This window comes from Triticum dicoccoides, chromosome 5A (assembly GCF_002162155.2).
Source record: "Triticum dicoccoides isolate Atlit2015 ecotype Zavitan chromosome 5A, WEW_v2.0, whole genome shotgun sequence".
NCBI classification, from domain to species: domain Eukaryota; kingdom Viridiplantae; phylum Streptophyta; class Magnoliopsida; order Poales; family Poaceae; genus Triticum; species Triticum dicoccoides.
This window is the reverse complement of record NC_041388.1, coordinates 525,064,469-525,077,242: the sequence shown is the minus strand read 5'-3', so window position 1 is coordinate 525,077,242 and position 12,774 is coordinate 525,064,469. Positions and strand designations below refer to the sequence as shown.

Sequence of the window (12,774 nt, the reverse complement as noted above, 5' to 3'; positions counted from 1 at the left end):
TATAGTACCTCTGTGTTGAGAAAATCAATTCTATGTTTCTCGCTTTTACAAATGTGTGGTAACTATTACTCAAATAGTCCTTGACCTTAGTTGGTCTCTAAATCAATGACATATCCATGCTATGAATACCCGGCTTGCTCGCGCTTTTTGCGCCATGGGCGCAACGGGTCATCTAGTGTTATCAAAAGTTTGGGATTGGTATGCCTGCGCGTAGACCGACCTGATGCAAGATCGCAGAAGACAGGGTTCCGAAGGGCCTTCATATTGGCAGTTTTAAATATTAATAAAGGGATGCATTTAGAGAATTCCCTATAATTCTTTAGAGAAGAAAAGAATCAGGCTTTCCTCCTCTCTAAGGGGCATCTACACCTGCAAACTACCCGCATACGTCCGGACCACGAAAGTCATTCAAGGCGAGTCTGTATCGGTCCACGGAGTGGTCTGGATGCGTTTTCTTTCGCAAACCGGAGACAGTAGTGGGGGAGCTTTGGCGGAGTCCGGACACCAGCCACGTAGGACTCCGATACCCTCGGCCCATCCAAAACCCTTCCCGGACCACGCGCCTTCATCCTCCCCATTTTCTCCCATTCCTTCTTCCTCTATTGCCTTCATCGCCGCTCCACAACCCCGGCCGCCATGTCACACCCCTACCGGATCTCTACGTCTCCGTCACCTTCACCGTTTCAGCCGTGCTCCACTCCGTTTCTCCTTCGTTGCCATTCAACTCCTGTCCTTCGACCACCCCGCTAGGTACCATCCGCTACGGCTATACTCACCATGCCCGACAAATGTTCGATGAATTGTCGTAGCTAAAAGCAATTTTCCCTTCTTCTATCTAGCAATGGAATTCGATTTGGAGTACATGTACGAGCACGACGTTGAGTCGTCCGACGAGGAGGAGCACTCGGAAGAGATGGCGATGATGTAGTCGGTCCTTGAAGACGTGAAGCGTGCGGAAGACCATGTTCTCAACTTCAAGGGCTCCATGAAGGGTCATCGTGTGCTCAACCACAACAGGGCGCGCGGCCATTTGACAGTGATGGCCGACTACTTTGCTCCAGATGCACTCTTCGCTGACCAATTTCGCCGGCGTTTTCGGATGCGCAAGGCTATCTTCGGTCATTTCTACCATGGCGTTCGGTCCTATGATGAGTACTTTGTCTTGAAGAAGGACGCCCTTGGAACGATTGGCTTGTCTAGTTACCAGAAATGTGCGGCCACACTATGAATGCTTGCATATGGCACGGCCGCTGATTCATGGGACGAGTACCTACGGATGTCTGAGAGCACATGCGGAAGATGCCATGGTCAGGTTTGCACCTGCCGTGGTCAAGGTGTTGGGACCTCTGTACCTGAGAGAACCAACTGTGGCAGACACCGAGATGCTCTTGGCAATCTCAGAAGCAAGAGAGTGGCCAGGTTTGCTCGGATCTCTTGACTACATGCATTGAAAATGGAAGAACTTTCTGAAGGCTTTACAAGGGAAATATCAGGGTCATATTAAAAAGCCCTTCGTCATTATTGAAGTAGTTGCATCACATGATCTTTGGATTTGGCATGCTCGGGTCTCACGGTGACATCAATGTGCTCCAGCGATCACTGTTGTTTGTGAGGCTGACTAAAGAAAAAGCTCCTCCTTGCCACTATATTGTCAATGGACATGAGTACAACATGGGTTAATATCTGGTTGACGGTATCTATTCTCAGTGGACTACCTTTGTCAGCACCATCTCTAACCCAGTTGGCTAGAAAAAGACTCGCTTTGCCCAAAGACAAGAAGCAGCTAGAAAGGATGTCGATCGGGCATTCGGAGTTCCGCAGCCCCATTTTGCAGTTGTTCATGGACCTGCTAAACAATGGGATCCGGAGACCTTGTGGGAGGTGATGACATGTTGTGTGATCATGCATAACATGACCGCCGATGTCATTTAACTTATTCTATTAATATAAGATCTTAAATAATATACATTTATGTATTACACTTGGCAAAATTAACTACATAATAATGTTGCTAACATTAATAATGACAAAAGACTTGTACGAAGTTAAGATAATATAAGTGAAGCCAATTTTTTTTCATTTAATGCACTAGACCTCAAAGAAATTTGGTAAAATTAAATTTCCCTCTAAATTATGAAAGAAATAAAAATCAAATGACTTGAAGATTATTTTGTCTTAATTGTGATATCTAGGTATATGTATATGGTCGTGTCTATTTTAGTATCCTTAGATATCTGTGGAGATCTCTAGAGTGCCCATTTCCTAGATACTTATTTGTGAAATACTTTCGGTGATTGTAAGAGACAAAAAAACTTAGACGAGTCTACCTCACCAAGGATAAATTATTGATGACTTGTTTTTTTGTGAAAGAAAATTATTTAAGACTTTTTGTCATGATGATGAGCGCGGGGTGAGAGGAATATTATTATTAATGCAATGATATGTTTATTAGTTAATACTTTCTCCGTCCGAAAATACATGTTGGAGATATAATTTATATCTCCCGCAAGTATTTTCGGACGAAGGGAGTACATGAGATGCAAATGGATTGCGGTCACTGGATGAAGTCTTATCTAAGGAGGCAGATAGATATTTTTTTTTATTTTTTTTGAGAAGCAAGAGTAACCACGTTACTCTTAAGCCAACACATAGTCGGTAGCTAACACTGCATTCAGATCGTCCGTGATCGCCGCCACCCTCTGTATGTCTTCCAGCCTTTAGCGAGAGCATGGGCTAGCTTGTTTTGACATCAGCTAGCATGTATGACCTGGGATACGCTGAACCTCTGGAGTTCCTTTTTGATGTCGGAGAAAACTGAATGCCAGGGAGAACTGTTGCTGGCGCCCGGTTGAAGCTTATTCACAACGAAAATGCAGTCAGTTTCAGCAATTGGCCCCCTGTACAGAGGTGACAGGGCCTGCAGGCCAGCAAGTAAGGCCTTCGCTTCGGCTTCCTCCACTGTAGAGCAACATCGAATTCCTTTGGACAGAGAGACAACGACGAGCCCCTCATGATCTCGCGCGACAGCGCCCACTTGCGATATCCCACTATCGGCTAGAAAAGCAGCATCTGAGTTCAGTTTGATAGTTCCGGCCACTGGGGGACACCACTGATTTGCTGTATGGCCCTGGGAGGTCTCAGACTGCAAGCTTGTCGCCCCTGATAGAAAATCCATGGATATTCTCCTGTCCAAAGCATGCCCTGCCCGTGGCTTCTTCTGTTTGATATTTGTGTCAGTTTCCAAAATAGTGTCGCTACACTTCAGCTCCTCCTCATACTGCTCCAAGAAATGGGCCGACCGGCTGACAGACTCCTTCCCTGCGTTGTGCGTGCAGTCATCCCTGAGAAACCAACAACGCCATAGTAGTAGCAGTATCTTAACTCTTGTCTCTGGGTTGCAAGGGATGAGGAGGTTCTGTAACCAATCCACCCCAGTGTGTCTGAACTGGGATTCACTAGGGAAGTTCTAGATTTCTCTCATCTCATGCCTCAGAGCCTTGCTTTTAGTGCATGAAACTACAACATGAAATTCATCTTCCTCTTCAGTACCACAAATCTTAGACACACTGTCCACTTCAAGAGTACGTTTCCATTTATTCTTCTTTGTGGGCAGGGTGTTCATGGCAACTCTCCAGCCGAAGATCTTGATTTTCTCAGGAACTTTCCCTTTCCATATGATGTCCCAAATGCTTCGGTCGCCAGCGTCATTCGTAGAGCTCGAGGCTGGGTTTTTGGACTGATTTTGGAGGGAGACCCCTAACTTGTACGCACTTCGAACTGTGAAAACGCCAGATTTTTCAAAGTGCCAAGCGAGGGTGTCCTCAGTTTCAGTACTAGGCAGCCTTATATTGCATATAGCCTCCGCGTCAAAGTGGTAGAACAGTTGGTGCACCTTCTCCCTGCCCCACCCAGTACAGTCAGCCCTTAGCAACTGGTTTACCCATCTGAGCCTAGACCGGCGGATGAAGCTTGCTGGTTTGAGGCCCTCTTTACGTGGGATCCAATTGTCTCTCTGAATATTTACCTTCCTCCCGTTCCCGATTCTCCACACAAGACCGGCCTTGAGCAGTTCGAGTCCATACTCAATTCCACGCCAAACAGGGGAGGCTTCCGATGCAAAAACTGTGTCTATTAGCTCCCCGTGCGGGTAGTATTTTGACTTTAGAACGCGTGCGCATAAACTGTCTGGCCTCTGAATCAATCTCCATGCTTGCCTGGCGAGCAGAGCTTGGTTGAACAGCTTCATGTCTCTAAAACCAATACCCTCTCCTCTCTTTGGTCTAGTCATTTGCTCCCAAGACATCGAGTGAACTTTCCTATGGCCCTTTTCCTCGCCCCACCAAAAATCCCGGATTAGTCTTTCATACTTATCACAGAAACCTTGTGTCATCTTGAAGACCCCCATGCAATATGTGGGAAGGGCTTGCAGGACCGATTTCACTAGGACCTCCTTAGCTGCATGAGACATGAATCTTTCTGACCAGTCTGAACATCTCTTTATAAATCTTTCCATGATAGGCTGAAACAAAGAATCCTTCATGCGTCCTTCTGGCGTGGGGAGCCCTAAATACTTGCTCTCAAATGTAGAGGACGTGATCTGCAACTCCGTCATGACAACTTGTTGGGTCGCCTCTGGACACAGCTCACTGAAGAGAATTGAACACTTGCTATAACTCAGTAGTTGGCCTGAACCTTTCTGAAAATTGGCAAGTATTTGCATGATGCACTCTGCCTCCTCTTTGCACGCCTTGAAGAAGAGTAAGCTGTCGTCGGCAAACAGCAGGTTTGATATCCCGGGACTACCTCTGGCAATCTTTAGGGGGGTGATTTTTCCTTGACGAATCTCCTTGTCTAGCAGGCATGCTAGTCCTTCAGCCACAAAAAGGAAGAGATATGGGCTCAACGGGTCACCCTGCCAAAGCTCTCGAGGGGATGAAAGGCTCGAGGAGCTCCCCATTGTATTTGACTGTGTATCTCACGGATTTTACACAGCTCATCACCTAGCCAACCCATTTTTGCTCAAACCCAAGCTTCAGGAGAGACTCTTCCATAAATCCCCAATCGACTCTATCATATGCCTTTGCCAAATCCAACTTGAAAGCACAGTGCGTATTAGCTGGCTGTTTGGAATGCTGGATTTTGTAGAAGCACTCGAAAGCAATCGTGGCGTTGTCTGTGATCAGGTGGCCGGGGATAAAGGCACTCTGAGTCTCAGAAATCAGATCATCCAGAAGGGGTCTCAAGCGATTCACCATGCATTTGGAGATCACTTTATATATCACGTTGCACAAACTTATTCTGTAGTCTTTCAGGTGCTCTGGATTATTCTTCTTCGGGATGAGTACGATTACCGTGTCATTAATCCCCTCCGGCATGATACCCTCCTGGAAAAATTTCAGAACCGCATTCACCACGTCCCTCTTGACAGTACTCCAATTCCTCTGGAAAAACCTTGCTGGAAAGCCGTCGGGCCCCGGAGCTTTCAAAGGGCCAATTTGGAAGAGTGCGTCGCTGATTTCCTTTTCCGTGAAATCCTTAACCAACGACGCGTTCATCTCTGCAGTAACTCTTTCATTCAGGCAGTCCACTATTACCTTAGGATCGACTCCTTCTTCTTTAGTGTACAATTGTTTGAAGAAGCTTGTGGTCATTTCCTGTAACTTGTCCATTTCCTCCACTCAAACACCATCCTCATTTTTTAACTTACTGATTGTATTCTTTTTCCATCTCCATGAGGCTTTCCGTTGGAAGTACTTTGTATTTTTATCTCCTTCTCTCAGCCATAATGCTCTAGATCGCTGTCTCCACATCATATCCTCCCGGTGCAACACCTCGTCCAAGTTCCTAGATACAGCCTTAATCTCCCTGTCTCTGGCAGCCGACGCTTGTTTCTTCCACAGGCTCTCCAATTGCTTCCTGAGCGAAGCAGTCTGTTTTATAATTGAGCCGAAGTTGTTTTTTCCCAAGTGTGTAGGGAGCGTTGCAGACCTGCAATTTTCTGTGATATATCAAATAGGTTCACAGCTGTCCCTCTCTCCTCCCATGAGTTCAAAATTGCATCTGTCAACGACTCCATTCTTTCCCACATATACTCATATCGGAATCCCTTATGCAAGGGTCTCCATTCTTTCCTCGGACCGAATCTAAGGAGCAGGGGAAGATGATCGGATCTAGATGAACAAATGTGCTCGATTGAAGCTTCAGGGAAGATAAAGCTCCACTGTTGGTCAGCAACCCCGCGATCGATTCTGGCCTTGACATTGTCCGCACCCTTCTGTTTATTATCAAAAGTCCATCTTGGACCGCTGAAACCGAGGTCGAACAACTTACAGTCGGCCAGAACTTCTCTGAAACTTTCCATGTTCTTCTCGTTTCGTGGTGTTCTAGAAAAGTGTTCATGTTGCCAGGCAGTTTCATTGAAATCACCCACCATGAGCCATGGTTCATTTGACATCGGCCTGATTCTACGTAAGAGATCCCACATGTGATGCCTCTCACTAGCTTTTGGCTCTCCATAAACAAAGGTACCCCGCCATTGCCGGCCATGGGGATTTAGGCGTACCAACACATCGATGTAACGCGGGCCAATAGCGAGTTCTTTTATTTCAACTTGCTCATCATAGAAGAGAGCTATACCTGCACCCTTTCCCTTACCGACATGGGAGGTGCAATCTTGAGACATAGTCTCCTACATAGCTTATTAACATAATCCTCGCTTTTCCTAGTTTCAGAGATAAAGACCAGAGAAGGCCGGTAGGTGCGCACTAGGCACACCAACTCCTGAATTGTCCGGGGTTGCCCAAGGCCCCGGCAGTTCCAGCTTATTATCGTCATGGCTCCTGGTGGGTGCCGTCCATTGCACCCACCAGTTGACCGAGAGCCCCTGGCTCGGTTGCTTCCTGTCCACCATCCTTGCCCTTGCTCCCCTGCCCTGTGCCCTTCTTTTTCTTATTCTGGTCAGAGTCAGTACCCACCTCTTCAGTGCCTGCTCTCTCTGAATCATCCTGTCCACGAGTGTCTCTCTTGCCAAGGACCGATCCAGAGTGAGGTGTGCCCTTCCCGTTGCCCTTGATGCCAGCCAAGTCTCGCATAACTCTGTCTTTTTCTTCTGCAGCTACGTCCCCACCCTTGCCTAGACTCTCAATTGGTGCAGCCTCCACATGTCCTTCCTTCTGTACTGGATTTGCAAGCAGCTTCATAGCTTTGTCCTCCTCGGAAACTTTCCCCTTGATTTCATCCTGGCTAGCAGTCTCCTGTGCACCAGTGGACAGAGCACGGCTCGGCCTATGAGCATCGGTGACAGCCGGAATCGCCGTGCCTCCATAAAGCGGGGTGGGTCCAAAGCCTGGCGGGTAGCTGGGATCCGCAGAGACCTCGGCCAAGACGCCCGCTGAACCGCCGCCGCTTCCAGCCGTGGGCAGAACCGGATCCATCACAGCGCCCTCACAGGACGCCGCCGTCTTGTCTGACTTGCGTGCATACCCCCGTGGAGTGCCCTCACCGACCCTGATGGCACTGACGGCGGCGATGGCTGCCTGCACCCTGGGGTCAGCAAGCACATCCTCGGGGACTTCATTGTAGCGCACCATAGCAAGCTTCTTTGGGACCCTCCTGGTCTCCTCATCGCTCTTCGAGCCGAAGTTGAGGAAGCGACGAGCTCCACCCGCATCGGGGAGAACGACCCCACTAACACTATTGCTTTTTTTGAAAGGAGAGGCTCGCATTGCTGCCGTGTACCTCATCATCTGTAGGTCCTCCGGCAGCTTACAATCGCGTTGGCCATGTCCTATACAACCACAATACGCACAAAAGCGTGGAGCTCTCTCATACTTCACCTCTAAGATGTGAAACTCATTTTCCTTATTGATTATCATCCCTAGCTCTCTGGTTTTAATACCCCTAGAGGGTGGTACATCAACATCATGTTCAACTCTGACCCTAATGAACTCATTGCGGATTCTACCCATCCTATCTGTATCAACTGCAATGACCTTACCAAGCAGGGAGCCCAGCTGTTCCCCAACCTCCTTGGACATGAACAGTGGGGGAACGTCGAAGATCTGGGCCCAAATTGGCATGTGGGCGATCTCCACTTCGCCCAGTGCCTTTGTCCCGTCCACCGGAACCATCAGGAAGGCGTCACCGCAATGAGACCACGGCCCGTTGTCGAGGATGAAACGGAGGTCACCCTCCTTCTCGAACTCAAGGAGGTACCTGTTGTTCTTCAACTGCGTGTAGTGAAGCTTGCCACGCAAGCCCCACCTATCCTTGAGCTCCCGGAAGAGGCCCATGGCGCTGAAGGCCTGCATCGAGAAAAACAGACCAACCACGAGCCACCTGTTACGCATGACCGCCCTCTCCCTTGAGAGGTCGAGCAGCACGACGTTGGGTGCTTGCGCATCCATGGTCACCCGTCCATTGGACATGGACGAACTCCCCCTCAGCATCCTGCGGCTACCGCCATCCACGCGGTCACACGAGCCCACCTCCTCGAGCTCGTGCATCGCCGCCTTGTCCTTTCTCGCGCCCTGGCTCGCCATCGGTGACTTTGGTGTATGCTGGTGGGGGAGAGAGATCTGTGAAGAATTTTGCCCTGAGCCGCCTGCTTTTAAAGAGATGGCCCGGCTCTCAAACTCGAACACAACAGGCTGAAGATTTGGGCTCTGAAGATCCTTTCCTTCCATTGTGATCTGATCTGTTATTTCCTGCTGAAAAACCTCTCTCCCTCGGTCCGGTGGTTCCTTCCTCTCCCGGATCGCCGGGATATCATGCTTCTGCGCGTTATCCATTCCAAAGGACGACCTCTGTAGATCTTCGTGCATCTCTCTGATCCTGGTTGCTAGTCTTTCCAGGCATGCACCCTTTGGAAAAATCTGATTTCCTTCTGATATGATTCTGTTCTTCACAGACCGCGATCCCCTCTCTGCCAGATCTCGTACTGCCTTCCTTGTTCTCATCCAGGACTCTCGGAGGCCCAACAGATCGAGATAGGAGCCCGCATCCGATCTGATCTCCAAATCTCCTTTTACTCCCTCGAATCTCCTAATCTTGTGCGCCAGATCTTGGACGTCTTCCGCGCCCAAACGCCGCCAAGTCGCCTCTCCCAGGGGAGCGGAAATTTCGGAACTCATTTGACCTAGTGACTGAAGCAATTCAGATAGATATCGTTCTATCGATTGTTGTATGTACTGCTATGTAATATCATCATATAGGGGGTAAGCACGACCACCAACCTTTTTCTGCTGAAGATCGTTTTTCTCTGGTCCTGGCGGCTGGAACCCTAGCCGCCGCCAGGAGAGGTCATCTTTCAGCGCCGTCCTCCAGCAGCTCCCCTCCGTCGGCGACCTCGGTTGTCGGTGGTGAGGGTGGTCGCCGGATCCACGCGAGTGGATCGTTTTTATTCCTTTGTAGTCTAGGTTTTTAGGTTGTTCATTGTCTTGGCTTCGGCGGCGACGATGACAACGCTAAATAAAGATTCTTCGAATCCTTATCTGACGGGGTCATCGGTTCTATGGTTGGGGATGGATTTGGAAACCAGTCTGTTCAAGCAAGAATAGCGTGGCGGTGGCGGCATCCTCATGGTGGACCCGTGTTCCCGGGCTCCGTCGTTGCGATGGCGTTTGCTCCAACGTTGGCGCGGAGCTTGGGAGGTAGTCGAGAAGCGGATGCAGATTATGGTCTGCATCGACGACATCTAGTAGACGGATAAATTATTGACGACATGTTGTCCCGATGATGAGGGCGGGGCTAGACGAATACTATTATGAATGCAATGCTATGTTTTATTAGTTAATACATGGGGATGCAAATTGATTACGGTCGTTGGATGGAGTCTTATCTACGGAGGCAGATAGATATCGGTTTATAGATTTATGTATGTACTGCTATATAATATCATCATATAGTTACCGAAGCAAGCCCACCAACCTTTTTCTGCTCTATTTTTCTTTCCACCAGCGAACATTCCCCATTGTTATTTTTTTCGAAAATGATGATTACCCCCGACTTAAACGTCAAGCGATGCACAAAGCCATATCCACTCATTGTTATACATTGAACGGAACAAAGTTTGCATCTGTGAATCAAGCTTTAACAACTATTGTTATAGCTCCAAGGTACATGACACAATGTAGTTACAACGTGATGGACACAGTAACCACCACCGGAGGCTGCATGTACACCATCAAAGAGGCTCACCAGAAAGCCACCTTGCAAACATACCAAGGCATTGCTTTGGCATGTACTCCGGAGCAGTATGTCCACCGCCCTGTTTCACAAACAAAAATATTACTACACATTTATATGGTGTAGCAAAGAGAAGACATCAAGGGCATACCTTGACAGTTGCAAAGGTGAGGTTATTTGAGTATGACCTTGTATATCTGCACTTGAGAAAAAGTCGCATGTGAGCATCCATCAGAACAAGTCTCAGCCTATTCAGTTGCAACACCCTTATGACGGACGGACATATCAATCCTCACCCTGCAACTTGTGCATCGACATACCACGGTCTCCACTCATCCACAACGGAGAAGTTGAGAGACTTGATCCAGGCCTGCGTGCCGATGGAAGGTACAATCATGTCATGATCGCCGCTGTAGATCAGGCTTCTGTAGCCTCTGGTGGTCACATCCAGATGGTGCTCCACCGAACTGAAAATATCGTTGGTGTACCGTATGTCGAAGTTGCATCTTAGCCATGAAGGAACCGTTCCCTGCAATGTACTTAAGAATATCATGATCAACCATACCATACCAAGCAGGAAGCAGCAATGCGTATTCAGACGTCAATTACTTTGTGGATACCAAGAGCCTCTCTAACAGTGTCATTGTTCGCCCATATCATGGACAGCATATATTCCGCGGTCTGCGGTGAAACACGAAATACTCTCAGATAAGAAAACGTCGTGCTGCAAATTTACTACTCCCTCCGATCCATATTACTTGTCGCGGCTTTAGTACAACACTAATGCCGCGAAGACTAATATGGATTCGGAGGGAGTAGTGCTGTTTATGTTTACTAACTCTACACTCTGTAGAAATCTCAGACAGCTGAAGCCCGGCCCTGGCAGTGTAGTCCTCCTGCAGCTGGAGCATCTCTCGTGCGCTTGAATTCAGTTTCAGATTGTATGGACGCGGGCTCGCGAAAGCGCACAGGGGCTCCAGGATGTGGTTTGGGCATATGTCCTTGACACACTTCACAAAAATGCAACTTGGCTGATACTGACTCACTAATTGGGAGAAATGAAAGGCAAAACTTTGCTTTGCAAAAGAATCGGATACCTCGTCGATGGCAGCATGACTTTTTGTGCACTCCTGGCTGAATTCCCATGCATTGCAGCTCTCTTTGTACTCCTGGAAATAGTAATAAAGTAAACTGCAAAGACAAACATAAAGGTACAACTTTTTTGCAGTAGATTTTCTATTCTAAAAAAAACTGACTTAATAGATGAGGGGTCACGCATGGATGCAAGTAGCAAGTTCCCTTTCAAAAGAAAAAAAAAGATGGTACCTGGTACATTTCGTCAGATATGAGACCCTTCCCGTGCGCAAATGGAATTTTAGCTGGATTATCGTAGTACCAATAAGCTGTGACTGGATTCCCCACAAGATAGCCCTGGTCATAACATGCCAAATTAGCAGGGAAGAAAGAAACTAATCAAACTTTTTTTTGAGGGAACTACGGCAGGCAAATGCCGCCAGAACCATTTCCAATTTGAGAGGAAGAAAGTTCAAACAAATCTAACTTTGTTTTGAGGGAACTACGGCGGGCAAATGCTCGCCTGAGCCATTTCAAAATTGAGAGGAAAATAGTTCAAAATAGTCTAGCTTTTTTTAGGAACTATGGCGGGCAAATGCCAGCCTGGACCATCTTCAAATTGAGAGAAAAAGTTCAAACTAATCTAAATTTGAAAATTGTGTATTACAGGCGGGCCGGAAAAGAAATCCATATACATAACATGGTAGTTGCACTCTATTGTCTTCAAACCTTTAGATTGAGAGCTGATCCACTGCCATCTTCTACCCCTAGGAGAAGTTATACATCCAGTTGTTCAGACAAGAAAATGAAATATGTATGGAGGAGAGAAGAACTTGTGCATGTATAGAAGTTACCTTTAGCTATTCCAAGGGTGATGCCTGGCACAGTAATACCACAGTAGGAATCACCCGCAACATAAAAAGGATTCGACAAGAACTCTGGGTGCTCATCAAACCACTGCAACACGTACATGCAAGAACAATAAGCATTTGCAATTCATTAGTACTAGTGGTGGTTGGGTGATTGAGGAGGAAGTGTGACCTTTCTGATGAAGATGACAATTTGGGTGACAACTTTGGTATCACTCGATTTGTATCCTTCCTCTGTTTTGGAGTATGAGAAGCCGGTTCCAACGGGGGAATCGATGAAGATGATATTGCTCACCTGGAAGACAGAGGGATCCATGTGCGACTCAGAATCATGAAAATAGTAAGAATGAAGAAGATTTTGAGACTGAAACCTGCCTTGGTCCATGAGTCTGGTTTGTAGAGCAACTTGGGAAAGCCATTGACGGCGGTGCGACGATCGAAACTCAGAGGGCCTGCACATATGTACCTGATTGTTGAGACCCTGATATATAAAAGGTGTATGCATGTTTTGCACGAATTTTGGCTAGTGCTACATGAGCGCATTGTCTTTCCAAAATGTTCAGCTCTCCATTCAAGCAGTAGTAGAAGTGGATTTGCTTCGAGACACCTAGAAGGTGACTGCATATCCAGTGCTCCCATCACTCAA

The 12,774-nt window shown here is 47.6% G+C and overlaps 1 protein-coding gene across 1 annotated transcript; it reads right to left on the bottom strand.

The window, feature by feature from the left end:
* Window positions 1–10,183: 10,183 nt before the first annotated feature.
* LOC119297709 (serine carboxypeptidase-like 18) lies at window positions 10,184–12,547 on the bottom strand. The gene is made up of 11 exons (XM_037575387.1): window positions 12,500–12,547; window positions 12,301–12,423; window positions 12,114–12,216; window positions 11,989–12,026; window positions 11,512–11,616; window positions 11,283–11,354; window positions 11,025–11,195; window positions 10,795–10,866; window positions 10,482–10,714; window positions 10,337–10,382; window positions 10,184–10,267 (listed from the first exon to the last, which is right to left on the bottom strand). The coding sequence occupies exons 1-11, from the start codon at window positions 12,545–12,547 to the stop codon at window positions 10,184–10,186; spliced, it is 1,095 nt and encodes a 364-aa protein (XP_037431284.1).
* Window positions 12,548–12,774: the final 227 nt, after the last annotated feature.